The sequence below is a fragment of the Dendrobates tinctorius genome, unplaced genomic scaffold (assembly GCF_039654945.1).
Source record: "Dendrobates tinctorius isolate UK_male_01 unplaced genomic scaffold, ASM3965494v1 ptg000122l, whole genome shotgun sequence".
Taxonomy (NCBI): domain Eukaryota; kingdom Metazoa; phylum Chordata; class Amphibia; order Anura; family Dendrobatidae; genus Dendrobates; species Dendrobates tinctorius.
In genome coordinates, this window is record NW_027361790.1 from 4,849,935 (window position 1) to 4,871,296 (window position 21,362).

Genomic DNA, 21,362 nt, shown 5'->3' on the forward strand with positions numbered 1-21,362 from the left:
ATACTTTATAACACCAGTGGATACTGGTGGATACTTCACACTAGACCTTGGAAATCAAGGTCCCAGAGTCTGGAGGAAGAGTGGAGAGACAGACAATCCAAGCTGCTTGAGGTCTAGTGTGAAGTTTCCACAATCAGTGATAGTGTCATGACCAAAGTCAATGCAAGCCGTCTACCAGGAAATTTTAGAGCACCTTATGTTTTCCTCTGCAGACAGGCTTTCAGGAGATGGAAATTTCTTCCTCTAGCAGGACTTGGCACTTGTCCACATGGCCAAAAGTACCAAATACCTGGTTTAAAAACAAAAATATCAATGTGCTTGATTGGCCAGCAAACTCGACTGACCTTAACCCCATAGAGAATCTATGGGGTATTGTCAAGAGGAAGATGAGAGACACCAGACCCAACAATGTAGATGAACTGAAAGCTGCTATCAAAGCAACCTGTGCTTCCATAACACCTCAGCAGTGCCACAGGCTGATCGCCTCCATGCCACTCCGCATTGATGCAGTAATTGATGCCAAAGGAGCCTCGACTAAGTATTGAGTGCATTTACTGAATACACATTTTAGTAGGCCAACATTTCAGATTTTAAAATCATTTTGTCAAGCTGGTGTTATAAAGTATTCTAATTTACTGAGATAATGACTTTTGGGTTTTCATTGGCTGTAAGCCATAATCATCATTAACATAAATAACACCTGAAATAGATCACTCTGTTTGTAATGACTCTAGCTAACATATGAGTTTCACTTTTTGTATTGACAAACTGAAATTAACTTTTTGATGATATTTCAATTTTGTGAGATGCAACTGTATGTTGCTCTCTTGAGGTCTGTACTATCAAGTCTCTTCCACCTTTTCCCCAGGAGAGGCAGTTGTGTACTGCGATCCAGGTCAACCACACCAGTTCCTGAATCACTTTGCAACCTGGCTTCCTCATATTCTAACCTGTGTCACATCCATACTCACGAAGGGGGACTTTAAAATCCCAATTGATAATCCAATATCTTCTTCTTTAGCTCATTTTCTCTATATCTAACGTATCTTCTTGCTCTAGTCTCTGCACTAGTGACCTTTTCCCCTGAAACCTCCTTCACTCCATCTCCCGGCCATCACTACCCAAACTAAAATATATAGCTTCTCTCTTTCTTCTGGTATGTTTATTTTCAGTTTCAAACATGCGGTCATAATGCATTACCTAAAACGAAAAAAATTTTACCCATCCTGTTCTGCTAATTAAAGATCTGTCTTTAATCTTTCCTTTATCTCTACACGCTTGGGTTACTCATCTAATCGGTTATCTTTCAGATAACTCATATTGACCCTTTACAATAGTTTCTGCTCTTTTCACTCTACAGAATTGTCCATTACAAAAGTCTCTAATGATCTACTAATAGCTAAATCTAATGGTCAGTACGCTCTTCTCGAGCTCTCTGCAGCATTTGACACTATGGATCAATAACTCATCCTCACTATGCTCCTATTTATCGGTCTCATGGATACAGCTTTGTCTTGGTTCTCTTCCTACCTCACGGGATTGTTAGAGAGACAAATTAGAACCCCTGCTTGACTGCAAAAGACCTTCAGAAAGATTTAGCAAACTCTGAATTTGTGGTACACTGTTCTACGGTTCAGAGGCACCTGCATAAATATGGCCTTTGTGGAAGAGTCATCAGAAGAAAACTTCTCCTGCATCCTCACCATAAAATTCAGCATAAGTAGTATGCAAGAGAACATCTAAACAAGCCTGATATATTTTGGAAACAAGTCCTGTGGACCAATTAGGTTATAATAGAACTCTTTGGCCACAATGATCAAAGGTATGTGTGGAGGAAAAAGTACACACAATTTCAGGAAAAGAACATTTCACGAACCATTATGCAAGGGTGTGGATCAATCATGTTTTGGGGTTGAGTTACAGCCAGTGGCAAGAGGAAAATTTCACACGTAGTGGGAAGAATGGATTCAAATAAATTTCAAATTTCTTGATGCAAACATAACACCATTTGTAAAAAAAAAGTTGAACTTGAGAAGAGGATGGCTTCTACAAATGGCTAATGATCCTAGACACCATCAAAATCCACAATAGACTACCTCAAAATGCACAAGCTGAAGGTTTTACAATGGCCCTCACAGTCTCCTGATGTGAACATCATTGAAAATCTGTGGCTAGACTTCAAAATAGCAGTACATGCAAGGCAACCCAGGAATCTCACAGAACTGTAAGAATTTTCCAAGGAAGAATGGATGAAAATCCATCAAACAAAAACTAAAAGGATCTTGACTGGCTACAAAAAGCATTTACAAGCTGTGATACTTGCAAAAGTGGGTGCTACTAGGTACTAACCACGCAGGGTTCCCAAACTTTTGTATTTCCCCTTTTTTCTTTTAGTAATTTTTTTTAAATGTAAAAGCTGAAAATATATTTTTTTTGCGTGAAATATAAAGGAAATGTGTCATCTTACACTTTAGGCCTTCTAGAGAGCATTTCATTGTCAACTTGCTTAACTGTTCACAATTACAATAATTTTGACAAGGGGTGCCCAAACTTTTAAGTGCGACTGTACATACCCTCTGGCCCCTGGTCAGAAATCGCCGAATCCCTACAGCACAGTGCATGCGCTGGGGTGATTCATAAGTCTACAGTCACACAGAGTGACTGCAAACTTATCGATTTGGACCGGACAACCCCTTTAAGTACTCTTCTCTTTTATTACCACATAGCTCCAATTGGAAAAACGAACAGCAGATTTATCCTTCAGTAGCAGCTGTATGTGGATGACATCCACTGATACACATCTTCTCATGACTTCACTCCTACTAAGAACCAGTGATTGTCTGCTGTTTATATCTTAACGTGCTCCACGCATTTTTAACTGACACTTTCCAAAACTGAACTTCTTGTGTTTCCTCCCTCTACTAACCTACATACACCTGACATTTACATTTCTGTGTGTAATACTACCATGACTTCCAACCTGCTCGCTTGCATATCATAGGACATGTGACTCAGATCTTTCATGTCAGCCGAACCTCAAAAACATTTCCAGAAGCTGTGCATTTCTTATCTTTTCTAGATTGCACTGATTCATTCTTGTCTTGATAGCTGCAAATCACTACTAATCAAGCTTCCGCTCACTAAACGCTCCGCTTTCTAATCTATACTGAGTGCAAGAGGCAGGTTCATATTTCTGCCATTTATTACACTGGTTACCCATCCACTACAGAATATAAATTTAACCCTCACCCATTAAACTTCCCAAAGTTTTTCAGTACTCTACATCATCATTACCACCCTACTTGTGCTCTCCATTCTGATACTGATCTCAAGGTGCAACAGTTGTCTGGAACGTGCTACCCCATGTAGTAGGAATAATTCTCAGTGTCCACAGCTTTAAGCATGTCCTAGAAACATATTTCTCAAGCTAGGCCTATCACATCACTTTGCTAATGTAACTTTTTCCAGTTTTTCATTCCTATATTTTCAATCTGGTCCTACCATCTGTTTACATAGCATATTTTGACTTAGACAGATCCCTGATGAAGGAGAACATTAATTTTTCCCGAAACGCATAGGAGATGGTTCTTGTCGCCCATCGTTGTGGAAGAGTGCGCACCACAAGACGGCAAGAGTCACGTGACTGAAGACGTCACGCAGGTCCTACAGGTCCTGAAGCCGGTACACGTGCTCTCTACAGTACCGCAGGACATTGATCTCCAGCATCTGTCACCAGCCGGGACAGCGCTGCAACTTCATCTATAAGTGTACCAGTTATTGGTTTCTTGTCCCTCAATCCGGGCACTACTTCATCCATGGACATTTTAACCTAAGGATTTGAATGCAGCAGTATCTCCACAGGATCAACATTTCATATGGTGGAAGTAAGGTAATTTAACCCCACATTGACTAGAGTGTTATACTAAATGGAGAAAAATCCCGCACACCAGAAGACTTCATCAACTTCAAATTTATGTTAAGAACCTATAACGCTGCCCTTCACCTTGCCAAACAGACCTACTTCACCACCCTGATCTCCTCACTAGCCAACAACCCCAAGAAACTTTTTGACACTTTTCACTCCCTCCTCAGGCCAAAAGCACAAGCCCCTATCACAGACATTTGTGCTGATGACCTGGCCTCCCACTTTACAGAAAAAATAGATAATATCTGTCAAGAAATCTGCTCCCAACCACCAAGTGCTGTGACTCCCATCCCTTCCTACATCTCCCCTGGCTCACTCTCCACATTTGATCCCATCACAGAAGAAGTCTCCAGACTCCTCTCTTCTTCTCGTCCGACTACATGCACTACCGACTCCATTCCCTCACATCTCCTCCAGTCTCTCTCTCCAGTCGTCACAACCCACCTAACTACAATCTTTAATCTCTCCCTCTCCTCGGGCATTTTCCCATCCTCCTTCAAACACGCCATCGTTACTCCATTACTAAAGAAACCTGCTCTCGACCCATCCTGCACAAACAACTACAGACCAGTCTCCAATCTCCCCTTCATCTCTAAACTTTTGGAACGCCTAGTTTACTCCCGCCTTACCCGTTACCTCTCCATTCACTCCCTTCTAGACCCTTCACAGTCCGGCTTACGCCCCCTACATTCGACTGAAACTGCACTCATCAAAGTGACCAATGACCTTCTGACAGCAAAACGTAACGGTGACCACTCTCTGCTCATTCTTCTTGACCTATCTGCAGCTTTCGATACTGTTGACCACCATCTCCTACTCTCTAGGCTCCAGTCACTAGGCATTAAGGACACTGCACTCTCCTGGTTCTCTTCCTATCTCTTTGACCGCTCCTTCAGTGTTTTGTTCTCTGGCTCCACATCATCTCCTCTTCCTCTTGCTGTCGGGGTACCTCAGGGCTCAGTCCTTGGCCCCCTTCTTTTCTCTCTCTACACAGCCCCAATTGGACAGACCATCAGCAGATTTGGCTTTCTGTACCATCTTTATGCTGATGACACACAACTATACACGTCTTCCCCCGACCTTACCCCCGCTGTACTACAGAACGCCAGTGACTGTCTGTCCGCAGTCTCCAATATCATGTCCGCTCTCTATCTGAAACTCAACCTCTCCAAAACTGAACTTCTTCTGCTCCCGCCGTCTACTAACCTCCCTAAATCTGACATTTCCCTCTCCGTGGGTGGTACCACAATAACACCCCGGCAGCAGGTGCGCTGTCTGGGTGTTATGTTTGACACCAATCTCTCCTTCACATCCCATATACAATCCCTTGCCCGCTCTTGCCGCTTACACCTAAAGAACATCTCTAGAATCCGCCCTTTTCTCACTATGGAAACAAAAACCCTCACTGTTGCATTGATCCACTCTCGCCTGGATTACTGCAACGCTCTATTAATTGGCCTCCCCGTCACTCGACTATCCCCTCTCCAGTCCATACTTAATGCAGCGGCCAGGATCGTCCATCTGGGTAACCGGTACTCGGACGCGTCCGCTCTTCGCCAGTCCTTACATTGGCTGCCCATTCATTATAGGATCCAATTCAAAGTACTTGTTCTCACCCACAAAGCTCTCCACAGTGCTGCACCCCCTTACATCTCTTCTCTCATTTCTGTCTATCGGCCTAGCCGATCGCTGCGCTCTGCAAACGACTTTCGACTAACCTCTGCACTAATCCGTACCTCCCACTCCCGACTCCAAGACTTCTCCCGTGCTGCTCCTATCCTCTGGAATGCTCTACCCCAAGAAATCAGGACTATCCACAATTTGCATAGTTTTAGGCGCTCCCTCAAAACACACCTGTTCAGAGCGGCCTATCACATTCACTAATCAAAGTCATTCTCTGTGTAAGTGTGCGTGTGTAGCCCATTCACTATCTCCATCCATCCTTCACTCCCGCAAGATGGCTGGACCTTCATTGTAAATAAATCATTGTAAATACACACCTGTACTCTGTATCTCCCTCACCTCATTGTAGATTGTAAGCTCTCACGAGCAGGGTCGTCTTATTTCTTCTTATTTTCCTTTAATTATTGTATTGTTAGCGTTGTTACTTATGACTTGTGTTTTGAAACTGTTAAACTGTAAAGCGCTGCGGAATATGTTGGCGCTATATAAATAAAGATTATTATTATTATTATTAAATGTAATATCACACATTTGGACACATATAGAGGCAAGAAAATCCAGTGTACCTGTTACCAGTGCAAAATTCATTTATTTTATAGAATATAAATTTAACCTCACCCACTAAACTTCCCAAAGTTTTTCAGTACTCTACATCCTCATCATTACCACTCTACTTGTGCTCTCCATTCTGATACTGATCTATGGCTAACAACCCCTCTAATTAGAACCTTCCCCTTTTGTTTGTAAGACCCTCCTCAAGGTGCAACAGTTGTCTGGAATGTGCTACCCCATGTAGTACGAATAATTCTCAGTGTCGCCAGCTTTAAGCATGTCCTAGAAACATATTTCTCAAGCCAGGCCTATCACATCACTTTGCTAATGTAACTGCCCCCAGTTTTCCATTCCTATATTTTCAATCTGGTCCGATCATCTGTTTCCACTCACCCCATAGCATATTTTGACATAGCCAGATACTAGCTGGTGACTGGCTCACAAATGTGCTGGGATAAGGTGTTATCCAACCATGCTCGGGTTCTAACAGAGTGACTTTGGAGTGCTCAAATAATATGCTCAATTCCCCGCACCTGCATGTCTCGCACTGTTCGACAGCCACAACACGTGCATGGATTGCTTAACAAACCGGCAATCCCTACAGGTGTTTCGGCTGTCAAACAGCCGCGAGACTCGAATATATTATTCAAACACGCCAAAGGCACTGTTAGCACACGAGCATGCTCCGATAACACCTTATCTGAGCACGTTTGCTCATCAATAGTAAATAACCTTATTTATTATGTAGATGGCCTGATCGTACAATAAAACCACTTTTTACTATTTCTGGGACCTCGATTTCATAACTGACTGTAAACTCTTGTGAGCAGGGCCCTCCATCTTTGAATTGTTGACCTGTATGTTGCTCTGTTTTGTCTGATATGATTTGTAAATGTTGGCACAATAAAACTAAAATTATTACAACATAAATTAAAAGGTATGCTTTCATTTTGGCCATGTACTTGTGAGAATAACATTTTCCCAGAATGTAAAAACCCATCCACAGGGTATTGAAACTAAAAAAAGAAAACGGACTACATAAGGCCTTCAACAACTTTATTTAAATTCATATAAATAAATTAATCATGCACATTTTAAATGTAAACCCAAGTGAACGTAAAGTGCAGACAAACCTGTAACCTTCGTCATGCAGAAGGTTAACATTTGACATTATAAAATGAAAAACAAAAAGCAGCTTTAAAATACCAGGATATAATCACATCAGCTTTAATATCAAGCTAGGAAGCAAAGCCAAACCCTCAAGTCTCCTGGTCTTATACATTTATCTGTATTCTTAATGCTAATGTATAAATAAAATAATTTACCAAAATGTGCACTCACAGAGTGAACTCGTATTTACAATACACAATTTAAAACCTATTGTAGTTTTATTACATTGGTTCAAGTGAAGAACGTTATATTTTTTCTTTTATTTTCTTCTCTTTTTCTCGATTAGCTTTCCTCTGCCGGGACAGTGAAGAAATTTGTCAGGTAGTAGATATGTAAAGCATGTCCCACCATTCACAGAGTCCTCTCGTAGGCAGTGTACAAAACAACGATACATTCTTCAAACAAGATCACAGGTAAAGCAGCAAATAAACAACTTGTCTTACAAAATGTTCAATGTTTTCTAGGTTGGTTTTGTTTTTTTTGGCATCTTGGACCCTTGAATGCAGTTAGCCAACATTAAATCCAAGGCTTGTTTGCAATATACACAGTACAGGTTCGGATAGTTGAACATGCAAATGTCAGTTTTCCTTATCTTTTAGAACAATTTACCCTTTGAGATGAGTTGTAAGGCCATGGTGACTTAAGAGGGAGCACACGAACTTCCACAGACCTACCTTGGATAAAGTCATACATTGTCAAAGGAACTAAAAAAAAAAGAACATCATCCCATTAAAGATTATTCCACAGTCATTGTCAGCGGCACAAAGCGCCATTGTAAATGTTTTTTTTTTTTTTTTTTACATTTACAGGGTCACACGAGAGCTCAAATATTCCCCTAAATGAAATATACTGGATGGGTAGAGGTTACAACACAAAAGTTAAACGCCCGACTGACGAAGTTCCGAAAATGTACCAGATTTAAGCAAATATAACAGGAATTCAACAATTGACAGGAGAAACTTACATTCAATCCAACCTATTCCATGACACAGCATTGTGAAATCCAAGTCCAGTACGCAGCTTTAAATAAACCCCAAACTAGATCTTAAAAGGCTAAAACACCTTTGCTATCCCCCCCATTTCATTGTTCAGATGGTGGTTTACACCGATTCCAGAGTAATTCAAAAACATTAAGTAAATATATAGTGGAAATAACTGACCTATATATCAAGCAGAACCTCTAAAGAAAAAGAAAACAAAACATCAAAAGTGGCTCTAGTTCTGAAAGTAAAGAAAAAAAACCTATCTAGAAATAAACATCAGAGTAAGTGATAACACAGTATCTATGGCTCTTCATACCCTAAAAGGCTCAGCAGATCACATGCCGCACTCGTAGCATCCGGCCCTGCGAGCCTTCGCCCGTAGCATCCGGCCCTGCGAGCCTTCGCCCGTAGCATCCGGCCCTGCGAGCCTTCGCCCGTAGCATCCGGCCCTGCGAGCCTTCGCCCGTAGCATCCGGCCCTGCGAGCCTTCGCCCGTAGCATCCGGCCCTGCGAGCCTTCGCCCGTAGTATCCGGCCCTGCGAGCCTTCGCCCGTAGCATCCGGCCCTGCGAGCCTTCGCCAGTAGCATCCGACCCTGTGCTTGTAGCATCCAGCACTGCGAGCCTTTGCGAATAGCATCCAGCCCTGCAAGCCTTTACCCGTAGCATCCAGCCCTGCGAGCCTTTGAGGATCTAAGAGATGTCATATAACAGCATGAACTAGTAACAGCAGCAAACATGACATTTTTGTAGCTCCTTAGTTTGCAGAAATAAATCTACATGGAGCAGAGATTGTTCTGTCATAGTATTTACCACACTGTTCTGTCATGGAACACTGCAATAAAGGGTTGAAAAAATAAAATTTGCAAAACCACACAAAAAGTTTACATTCTGCCAGCTGTGATTCACCTTTTTTTCATTTTGGTAAAAAAAGAAAAAAAATAGTGGCTTTTTATTAAAGGTGATTGACATTGCCACGTATGTGATCACAGGCCCCATTAAGTTAGTTGGTATGCATACAGTTTTCATTCTCTATGTCGTTTTCATTCTCATTCGTCTCCTCATCGCTCTCCAGTGCGGCTCCAGAGGCGGCTGAAGCACCTTGCTTGACTTCTCTGTCCAGAGGAAAGAAGCCAGTCCCGCTAATAGTATCTTGGCGTTGATAGAAAAGAACATATGCTGCTTTGGACTAAGCAAATAAAAAAATAACAAATTTTAGAATATGTCATGGTCTTAAAGGAGTTTTCCTGTGTTTAAATATTATATTTCTCAGTTACATCATGCGACACATAAGCATTGCTGGTCCTAGTAGTAACTGGTCAGAAGAAGCAGCTTCTACTAATGCCTGTTTCACATTTCCGTTTCTTGACGGAAGGCCAAATCCGCCAGAGCTGTTAAAAACGGATCCGCTGCCGTTGTGGGCCAAACGGTTGTCACTGGATCAGTGTTGTGTACGGATCCGCTGGAGTCGGCATGTGGGCGAAATTAAAAGGAACCGCGCTCCGGGAAGACGAGAAAGAGAGAGGGAGAGAAAGAGAGAGAGAAAGAGAAAGAGAGAGAGAAAGAAAGAGAGAGAAAAAGAGAAAGCAAAAGAGAGAAAAAGAGAAAGCGAAAGAGAGAAAAGAGAGAGAGAGAGAGAGAGAGAGAGAGAGAAAGAAAGAAAGAAAGAAAGAAAGAAAGAAAGAAAGAAAGAAAGAAAGAAAGAAAGAAAGAAAGAAAGAAAGAAAGAAAGAGATTTTATAGACGCTCCCAGAACGGTATTTAGGGTTAATATGCTCGGCAGGGGAAATCTGCCGGGCATGTGCACTATAAAATAGCGGACCGTCGCTGCAAAAAAAAGTTGCATCGTCCGTCTCTTCTGCCCGCGAGACGCTAAAATTTTCACGGATCCGCAAAAAAACGGATCTGACGGACGAACATCAGTCAAAATCCGCCGCTAATGCAAGTCTATGGGGGAAAAAAAACGGATCCGCCAAAAAATGGGCGGATCTGTTTTTTTCTAAAAGTGGCAGATTTTGACTGACGTCAAAAAACTGAAGTGTGAAACAGGCCTAAGCCACTTTTTATTAAAGAGAATCTGTCAGCAGGTTTTTGCTATGTAATGTAATCTGAGGACAGCAACAATCAACTCAACGATATGTCACAAGTCAGGCCGTATGTTGTCGTCTACTTAAAGTGAAGGTTTTACAACCTGGTGATTATCAAGGCTGTGACTAGCTGGCACACAGGCTCTCATCCAACTCCGCCCCCTCCTGTGATAAGCAGCAGTGTGCCTATAGAAAATGTACATAGATAGTCTGGTGTTGGTCGGATTAGCTTTCTCAACACTGCTACATTGCTAAATCTGAATACTTTAAGTCAGAACTGATGCACCCAGTAAACTACAGTAAGTGATACCTTTTTGGAATCGGTGTCTCTTTCTCTGACAGATCCCTTTAAGTCACCTGCATAAAAGCAAGAATCACTTAACCAGCTAGGTACAACTGGACCTGAATGGTGGGACCGGTGCTACTACGAAGCACGCGTGACCGTGGGCAATGGACACACTAGATAAATGTCTTATGAGCATGCAGAAAATAGTTTGTACACATAATACTCACCACTATCTGGTCTTCAGATGCAGTAGAAACACTGCTGTCATCAAAATAATACCATTTCCCATCATCTTTATTTTTTGCAAAAGCTGTGTCTAGAAAAAATAAAAAAAAATTAAAAAACTCCCCCATTTTAAGTATTATCCTTTATGTCTGGAAGAAAGTATTTGCAAGTTATTCACAGGGTTCAAGACTTGGGGGAATTAAAGAGGTTGTCCACTTTCAGAAAATGTTTGGCCCCGGCTGCAGTTTCTTAAAAAATAACAAACCTTTCTGTACTCACCTTTCCCGGGTCCACCGCTTCCGGTACTTGGCATTGGCTGCAGCGCTGATGTCACGATAACAGTCAGTGAGCTCAGCGGCTCTGACAGGACATTCTACACTAACAGAGTGGCGAAGCTCAAGGACTGCCTGCCGCGCTGTGGACGTGACGTCTTCGCCACAGCTAATGCAAGACACCTGGACCAGGGGTGGCCACTCATCGGTAGACCTAAGGAAGGTGAGTACAGCAAGGTTTGGTTATTTTTTTTTTTAACAATCTGTAGCTTGGGGTGAACATTTTCTGAAAAGGGACAACCCCTTTAAGTAAATTTATCTGTAGATTCACTGTGAATTTCATCTTCTGCAGTGCAAATGATGTAAACTGTGTTTTCTGCGCACACATTTAAAGGTCTGCAGCATGCTCAGATTTCTGTGCGGATTTCTGCTAAATGTGGATTGCATTGTGAAAACCACGTCCATTTGCATTGTTAAGCAAATTGCTGCGCTTTTGTGAGTGGAATTCACACCACAATTCTACCACATCTGAATACAGCCATACTGGAAAAGTTGAGCTCATCAAAACCTAACCCATGAAAATTAAAGAAAATATTGCTTCAATGTCTTCCTGGGTATCACCGATACCAAGAATCATAACAGCTAAGCAGGAAAAAAAAAATCTGTTATATAGAGTATACAACCCAATTATCTTTATGAGAAATACGTTTTTCAGTTGTATAAATAAAACTGCACATAACCAACAGTGTGCGCAGCATGGCGGCTTGGTGCGCTAATGGTAGCAGTGTGATGGAAGCTTCAGGAATTTATGAGGTATACACATGAATGACTCAAAAAAATAAAATCATGGCGTGCTGCATTGGCCACTGTATAATGCCATATGGTGCAACATATGCCAGCATACAGTGTCCCAGGCTTCATAGCATGGAGTCAAAGGCACAGTGTGTACGGCCATACAGCTTCCAGGCACAGAGTTCTGCCGTATGTGTAGGATCAGTCTATTATAAGATGCTATTCACTTTCTGCTAAGCTTCTGCATTTCCTACAATGCACTATATCAGTTTAATTAATGGCGGCAATATAAAGGTCTGTGACTTACAATGACCGCCTCCCATTCCTCCATAGTGATTTGATACAGCAATTAAGTTGTAGCAAGAGGGGCCAGCGTTTGGATTGATGAGGAATTTCGACATGTCCAAATCACTGTTGGGAAAAAAAAAAAAAAAAGTATGAGTACACTACTGTAGGGAACCGTGTAGGGCAGGCAGCATGGTGGCTCTTGTCAGCGCTGGGGCCCTAGATTCAAATGCCACCAAGGACAACATCTGCAAGGAGCTTGTATGTTCTCTAGGCATTTGTGCGGATTTTCTCCGGGTTCTCCAGTTTCCGCAAAAGACATACTGATAGGGAATTTAGATTGTGAGCCCCCTCGGGGACAGTGACGATAATGTCTGTAAAGCGCTGTGGAATTAACGGCGCTATATAAGTGGGACGAGGTGGAACACTCTGATCACATTTGTAAGTACTAAGATATTTGTATTTAACATGCTGTTTTGTAATGTAACTATGGTTTTATTCTGTTTATTGCAATTCATTTAATACAGACGTTCGTCTGTTTGACCAGTAATTATATGAATTTTTTCATGAAATAATTAAGCTACTAGGTCTTAATATACTATTTTATATTTCAGTCATGTGATTTATTTAATCATCAGAGTGTTCCACTTTCAGTGCAAGTGTGCTCTGCTTTTCATCTAGTGTCTTTTTGGATTTTATAAATATTTTGCTTAATAAATGTATTTTGGAATATACTCATTTGTTCTTTGGTGTTAATATATAAGTAAGCATAATAAGTAAATAAAAATAAGTAATAAAGATTTTACACAGCACACAAATTATAGGACGCAAAAGTAAAATGGACCTAGAAATAAACATCTCATGGAGGTTGGGTAATGGCTAGTAAGAAAGTGATGGAAGGGCTGCTTGAGGCCACTGCTCACATTTGATAAAGATGGATTTTTGGTTCTTACCGTAAAATCTCTTTCTTGGAGCCTTCATTGGGGGACACAGAATACCATGGGTGTATGCTGCTGCTGCTAGGAGGCTGACACTATGCAAAAACAATGAAATTAGCTCCTCCCCGGCAGTATACACCCACCGACAGGCACCAAGCACCTCAGTTGGTGAAAAAGCAGTAGGAGAAGCAACGAGAAAAAACTCGAACCATATGTACCAACCCAACAGGGGACTCTAAGACCCAACACGGTACAACTGAAAAAGGGAGGGTGCTGTGTCCCCCAATGAAGGCTCCAAGAAAGAGATTTTACGGTAAGAACCAAAAATCCATCTTTCTTTATCGCCTTATTGGGGGACACAGAATACCATGGGACGTCCCAAAGCAGTCCCAAGGGTGGGAACAGCAAAAAGGAACGAAGTAACCGAAAGGCTCAGGTCGGCCGGTGAGCCACCGCCGCCTGCAGAACCTTCCTACCAACCACAGCATCAGACGAGGCCTGGGTATGAACCCTGTAGAACCTCGTGAAGGTGTGCAAAGATGACCAGGTTGCAGCCTTGCAAATTTGCATGGCCGAAGCCTGGTGACGAGCAGCCCACGAAGCTGCCACAGCCCGGGTGGAATGAGCTCTTACTCCCGGAGGGGGCCGCTTTTCCTGAAGACGATACGCTTCCAGAATGGTAGAACGAATCCAGCGAGCGATCGTGGATTTGGAAGCCGGAAGGCCCTTCTGGCGACCTTCAGAGATGATTAGCAAGGAATCGGACAGACGGAAGGAAGAGGTCCTGGCAAGATAGACACGCAGGGCTCTAACTACGTCCAGTTTGTGGAGAGACTTCTCAAGAGGATGAGATGGAGCCGGACAAAAAGAAGGAAGGACGATATCCTCATTGATATGGAAAGCGGAAACCACCTTTGGAAGAAAAGAAGGAACGGGCCTGAGGACGGCTTTGTCCTGATGGAGAATGAGGTAAGGGGAACGACATGACAAGGCCGCCAATTCAGAAACTCTTCTGATGGAGGAAATGGCGATCAAAAAGGTGACCTTCCAAGAGAGAAGGGACAAAGGAATGTCCTGGAGAGGCTCGAACGGCGCCTTCTGGAGCGCGTTAAGAACGAGGTTGAGATCCCACGGGTCTATTGGCGAATGATGAGGGGGAGCCACGTGGGAAACCCCTTGTAGAAAGGTCTTGACCTGTGGTAGAGAAGCTAGCTCTCTTTGGAAGAGGATAGAGAGAGCGGAAACCTGGCCCTCGAGCGTACTGAGGGACAGACCCGCGTCTAACCCAGCTTGAAGAAACCCTAGGATAGACGGGATAGAAAACGACATTGGGAAGACTTTTCTATCATCGCACCAACGGAAAAAAGCCTTCCAGTACCTATAGTAAATGCGGGAAGAGGCTGGTTTCCTGGCTCTGATCATAGTTTGAATAACCTGACTGGACAGACCTGATTCCTTTAGAATTGCGGTCTCAATGGCTATGCCGTCAAACTCAGAGACTGAGAATTCTCGTGGTAAAGGGGGCCTTGCGAGAGAAGGTCTGGACGGTCCGGAAGCCTCCAGGGAACGTCCGCGAGCATGTTGACCAGCTCCGCGTACCAAGGCCGTCTTGGCCAATCTGGAGCAACTAGAATCACTGGTACGCCTTCCGATTTTATCTTTTTTACCACCCGAGGGATCAATGCCAGAGGCGGGAACAAATACGGAAGTTGAAACTGGGACCACGGAGTCACCAGTGCGTCGCATGCGACGGCTAGAGGGTCCCTGGACCTGGCTACGAACTGCGGTACCTTGTGGTTCATCCGAGATGCCATGAGATCGACATCCGGGGTGCCCCAACGGTCGCATATCTGAGAGAAAACCGCGGGGTGCAGGGACCATTCGCCGGACGCTAGGCCCTGGCGACTCAGAAAGTCGGCTGCCCAATTTTCCACCCCTGGAATATGGACGGCAGAGATTGTCGGAACGTAACGTTCTGCCCAGCGGAATATCTTGGCCACTTCTGACATTACCTGTTTGCTGCGCGTACCCCCCTGATGGTTTATGTACGCCACGGCCGTGGCGTTGTCCGACTGAATGCGGACCGGCTTGCCGGAAAGGAGGGGCTGCCAGTGAAGAAGGGCCAGGAAAATCGCCCTGATCTCCAAAAGATTGATTGGAAGGAGAGACTCCTGTGGCTTCCAGCGTCCTTGGGCCGCTTTCTGATGGAACACGGCTCCCCATCCTAGAAGGCTCGCATCGGTGGTGATGATTTGCCACTGAGGAGGAAGGAAGGACCTCCCTTGGAGAACTGACGCTGGCCGTAGCCACCAAGTGAGAGACTGCCTCACTCTGAGAGGAAGCCGAATAGGACGGTCCAAGGACATCGTGGTCTTGTCCCAGGCTGAAAGCAGAGACAGCTGGAGAGGACGAAGGTGGTACTGCGCAAAGGGCACTGCCTCCATGGAGGCCACCATCTTCCCCAGGACCTTCATGCCGAACCGAATGGGAATGGGAGCAGGCCTCTTGAGAGATTTGATGCACTTGGACAGAGTTGTAAATTTTTCCTTTGGAAGAAAAACACGGGCTAGCTCCGTGTCGAATTCCATACCCAGAAAGGTCAGACGCTGGGTGGGGACCAGAATGGACTTCTCCTTGTTGACTAGCCAACCTAGGCGGCTGAGAGTGTCCAGGGTTATCTGAAGGCTCCGGAGACAGTCCTGGCGAGACGAACCCTTGATCAAAAGATCGTCCAGATAAGGGATGATGAGGATCCCTCTGGAGCGAAGGATGGCCATCACAGTCGCCATCACCTTCGTGAAAACCCGGGGCGCTGAAGCCAGGCCGAAAGGAAGAGCTGTGAACTGAAAGTGGTCTCCCTGAAACGCAAATCGAAGATACTTCTAATGTTGCACACATATTGGAATGTGGAGATAGGCATCCCGAATGTCCACCGAGCAGAGAAATTCCCCGGGCTCCATGGAAGCAATCACCGACCGAAGAGACTCCATCCTGAAATGGAGAATCTTCACGTGGCGATTGAGCAATTTGAGGTCCAGAATAGGACGAAGAGAGCCGTCTTTCTTCGGGACTACAAAGAGATTGGAGTAGAACCCGGAAAACCGTTCGTCTGAGGGAACGGGAACAATGACTCCGGCGGAAAGAAGGGAGGAAATGGCCTGCCGAAAACCCGGAATCTGGGCCCGCTGTCGCGGAGGCCGAGACCGGAAAAACCGTCTGTTCGGGAGTGAAGCAAATTCGATTTTGTAACCGGATGCGACGAGTTCTCTGACCCAAGCGTCGTCTACAACGGACAGCCAAGCATCCGCGAAAAAGGAAAGTCTGCCGCCCACCCTGGAAGAAATTCCAGGTGGGGGTGACCCGTCACTTAGACGAAAATCTGCCGGAATTGGCTCCTGCAGATCTGGAATATTGTCCTCTAGATCTCCAGCGAGGAGCGGGTTTGTAGGAAGGTTTCCTCTGATCCCGCTCCCTGGTGGCAGGCGGCCGATCCTGTTGAGTGGCCCTCTCCGTGGCAGAGAAGGGACGAAAAGGCCTGAATGGTCGAAACCCCCTTCTGTTGAAGGGACGTATTGGTCGAGACTGGGGAAGTGAAGTACTTTTGCCTCCAGTGGCATTGGAAATTATCTGATCCAGCTTTGCTCCAAAGAGCCTAGAGCCATGGAATGGCAGATTGGTAAGCGACTTTTTCGAAGTAGTGTCCGCATTCCATGACTTTAGCCAAAGGACTCGGCGTACAGCTACTATGTTGCTGTTAGCCCTTGCTACGCAGCCGGCCGCGTCCAAGGAGGCGGCCAAAAGGTATTTTCCCGCCTGGTTAATCTGATCTGCAAGATCTGCCAATTCGTCTTGAGGAGCTGACGCTAAGATGCCTCTGCGAAGGATTTTTGCCCAAGCGGAAATGACCTTCGCCACCCAGGCGGATGCGAAAATAGGGCAGAGAGAGGCGCCAGATGCCTCAAAGATAGACTTAGCCAGAGATTCAATCTGCCTGTCAGAAGGATCTTTGAGCGACGCCCCGTCTGGAAGAGAGAGCACCGTTTTAGAGGCTATCCGGGATACTGGAGGATCTACCTCTGGAGCCTTGGACCACTTTGAGAGCAGTTCTGCGTCAAAGGGGTACAGAACGTCCAAATACTTGCGGCCTGAGAAACGTTGTTCAGGGCGCTCCCAGTGTTTGGCTAAGGTAGTATTGAAATCGTTGTGATTGGGAAAGGTTCGGGACGGAGGTCTGGCTCGTCTAAGGACAACCGAGCTTTCCTGAGCTGGAGCCTCATCCTGTTTAAGTTTTAGTGTTTGGAAGATAGCTGCAAGCAGACTATCGACCATGTCCCGCGTTTTAGAAACGCTGTTCCCCTCAGAGCTAGCTTCCGAATGAGAATCATCGCGTGACTGAAGGCTGTCATCTGAGGAAGGAGAAGGAGGCCTGGGAGCAGAAGGGGCCTGCGAGCTCGAGGACGAAGTGGACCGAGCCCACTTCCTAGAAGACCTTCCCCGTCTGTCTCTCTGAAGGTCGCGGTCAGGTGCGGACGACTCACCCCGAGAGGTGGTCGGGGCAGAGGTGGCTGAGGATAGCTGAGGTAATCGTTCTAAAACCTGGACCAGCGACTGTGATACTTTTGTCAAGTCAGACACAGACTGTGACATTGTAACGGCCCACTCCGGGGGGAGAGAGGAGGGAAGAGCGCCCTCCGCCCGGGACTCTGTGCGCTCCTGAGATGCTGACATATTGGAAGGACTGCAGGGGGGGCAGAATGGAGACGACTGACCTGATGCCCACTTCTTTTTACAGCGCGCACAGGCGTAATAGATAGCGGTGGGCCTGAAGCAGAGATCCCCTGAAGGGTTGGGCATAAGTAGACTGCACTGAATGGCCGCAGGATTTAAGGAATAACTGCCGAGGAGAGCTAATCTTTGCCTCAGAGCAGAGCCTACCGAGATTCTGTGAGCAGCAGAAAACGCTGAAGTGTCCCCCAAACAGCGCAGGAAGGAGTGAGACAACCAGGAAATCCTTGTGCTGGAGGCTGGTGGCGGAGCTTAGCGGCCGCTCCATGACTGGTTAACAGCGAAGGAGAGGGCATGGCCGAAGGAGGAGGCTGGCATATGAAACGAAAAGGAGCCCTGTGATGGGCTAGTAAAGGCGCGCTGAAAAGAGCGCGCTCAGGAAGGGAGGAGGGAGCACAGCGATGAGGAGACTGTGAGGGAAAGTGAAAGTGAAAGTGAAGACGCCGCAGCTCCATGCCAGCGCCGACATAACGGAGCTGATCTGACAGTGGCCCTGGGAAGTCTGCCTCCCCTGCTTGTGACGCTGTTGGAGGAATCCCCAGTGTCTCCCTGGGAGTGAGAAACAAGCGGCTTGAGTGTGCGGCAGGCAGAGAGGGCGGGAAATTCAAAAGTTGTGGACCTGAAATCACAAAGGTACAACTTCTGCCATTCACGGAGCTTATGCGGGGCCGGAGGGAACGTACAGGCACTTACCTGACGTCCCTGAAGAGGATGACCACAGGGGCCCACGGGGAAACGGCAGGCCGCTGGGGGGAAAGGAGTCCTCTGTACCCGCATCCTGCAGAAGACGGCTTGAAATACCTGCGATCGCCGTCTTCCTCTCAGCCCTGTCCCGAGAGAGGGGTGAGGAGGGGGATTCGGCAAGGACTAGCCACCTGTCCACAACCCTTATCACCGGAAGGCGAAAGGGAAAAGTCCTGCCTGCGGTACTGAGAGTTGCGATGTGGATGACACCACACTGCTCGCTCAGCCGCATGATATGGGAAATCAGGGTGACAACTACACCCTGTTTCCCGATGGAAAATAACCTAAAAGACAAAAGAGGGAAAAATTAAAAAGTTCAGACTAAACCTGAAAAGAAAAATGCGGATCTGGGGAGATCCCGGTCCGCCTCCTACAGACACTAAGCACAAACTGAGGTGCTTGGTGCCTGTCGGTGGGTGTATACTGCCGGGGAGGAGCTAATTTCATTGTTTTTGCATAGTGTCAGCCTCCTAGCAGCAGCAGCATACACCCATGGTATTCTGTGTCCCCCAATAAGGCGATAAAGAAAAGTTATTTCTGCAGGATGGATGAGGGTCTCCTGATACTTCTCCAGACAAATGATGGAAAGCTGATGCCACAGTCTAGAGAACACAGGAGCGCTCAGCAGAAAGGAGCGTTACTGTATATGGGGGAACTGGGAAAGAAAGCGGATGCCTGACCAACATCCAGTTAACAGCTATCTGATGCGTATGGCCAAGGGTACAGATATGGTAGTGAGATGGATCTTACCTTACGGGAAAATCAACTAATGTGTCCAGTTTATCCCTCATATATCTACTATATGAAAAGCGTTTCAAGTGTACCACAAGAACCGGAGGCAAAGACCAGAGATCTAATTTTTTGGTTGCTTGCTGATGTTCCTTGCAATTTGGACAATACCTGTAAAAAATAGATTACATTCAAGTTCTTTCACAACTATAACAGAATAATCTACACAAAGGTTAGAAATACTGGCAGATCATCAGGCTTAGCAATGTAGCAAAGAGTGGAATGTGAGCTTTCTCAAATCCTATGCATGGATGAAGCAGCACTAGGTCTAACTTCTTCAGAGAATAGCTACCATGATGGTGAGCGGACTGTAAACTATGTCGTAAGAGGAAAGGTTAACGCATCTAGGAATATTTAGCTAGCAAAAAAAGAGGGCTAAGAGACTTAATAGCTGTCTACAAATATCTGAAGGGATGTCACAGCATAGAGGGATCATCCTTATTCTTATTTGCACATGGAAATATGAGAAGCAATGGACTTAAACTGAAAGGGAGAAGATACAGATTAGACATTAGAAAAAAATTTTTGACAGAGAGAGTGATCAATGAGTGGAACATGAAAACCTGGCACTCAACTTAATGCTTGGTGAGGCAGTTTATTGTAGTACCAGAAAACATTTCGGTCGATATAGACCTTCATCAGTTACGTGCTAGTATGTTTGAAAGTAGCTTGAAGGAGGGCGCTTTTTATGTTATTCACTGATAACACCAGTAATCAAATGGTCAGAATGCTGCTGTAACGCAGGATAATCTTAATAGTTGAAAATATCTGCGCTGATATTTTCAACTATTAAGATTATCCTGCGTTACAGCAGCATTCTGACCATTTGATTACTGGCGTTATCAGTGAATAACATAAAAAGCGCCCTCCTTCAAGCTACTTTCAATCATACTAGCACGAAACTGATGAAGGTCTCTATCGACCGAAACGTTTTCTGGTACTACAATAAACTGCCTCACCAAGCATTAAGTTGAGTGCCAGGTTTTCATTTTATCATATATGGTTTGGGAACCTAACTTGGCACCACTACAGTAGTGCACACGGTGTTTTCTACTCATTGAGTGGAACAGGCTGCTATGAGAGGACACGAGTACTCCTTCAACCTTCAATTGAAGTCTTCAAACAGAGGCTGGACAGACATCTGTCTGGGATGGTTTAGTGAATCCTGCTTTGAGCAGGGGGTTGGACCAGATGGCCCAGGAGGTCCCTTTCAACTCTACGATTCTATGATTCTTCATCAAAATAGGGATAGTGACTAAGTGAACATTAGAATAATAAAATGACCAGACATTTTCAGGTTATTACATTCTCAATTCACTTGGGTAAAACATAAATTTACAAAAAATAGTGACAGGCTAAATAAAAAAAGTAAAAAGGCACAGAATAGTCAGTTTACTTATGCAAAAAAGTTGAGACTGTTACCTTTATTAATGGCTATGATGCACATCGCCAAAGGAATCCACATTCCTGCACGTGTACAAGGTCTTCATGACCTCTTCTAGCATTACACGGGCTCCCGCACACATTCTTTACAAAGAACCAACAAGCCCTAGAATTCATAAATCCGCTCTCACATTGCAAATGCTGATCTAAGGCCATGTTCACACAGTCAGTATTTGGTCAGTATTTTCCATCAGTATCAATAAGCCCAAACCAGGAGTGGGTGATAAATCCAGAAGTGGTGACATGTTTCTATTATACTGTTCCTCTGATTGTTCCTCTCCTGGTTTTGGCTTACAAATACTGATGGAAAATAATGACCAAATACTGAACGTATGAAGGTGACCAAAGGATGAGAGGAGACAAGCAAAATGTATCCTTTAATAATGCTGTCCAATGCATCCAGAA

The 21,362-nt window shown here is 44.9% G+C and overlaps 1 protein-coding gene across 3 annotated transcripts in view; it reads right to left on the minus strand.

Annotated features, from left to right (window-relative positions):
• Positions 1-7,202: 7,202 nt before the first annotated feature.
• The window catches only part of USP15 (ubiquitin specific peptidase 15), a 135,488-nt gene continuing 121,328 nt past the window's right edge, over positions 7,203-21,362 (minus strand). For all 3 annotated transcript variants that reach the window (XM_073541517.1, XM_073541518.1, XM_073541519.1), the window contains 4 exons: positions 19,476-19,625; positions 12,281-12,384; positions 10,912-11,000; positions 7,203-9,500 (listed from right to left, as the gene is read on the minus strand). In XM_073541517.1, the coding sequence (XP_073397618.1) occupies positions 9,315-9,500; positions 10,912-11,000; positions 12,281-12,384; positions 19,476-19,625 (529 nt within the window). In that variant the 3' untranslated portion in view covers positions 7,203-9,314. The remainder of the gene's footprint in view (positions 9,501-10,911; positions 11,001-12,280; positions 12,385-19,475; positions 19,626-21,362) is intronic.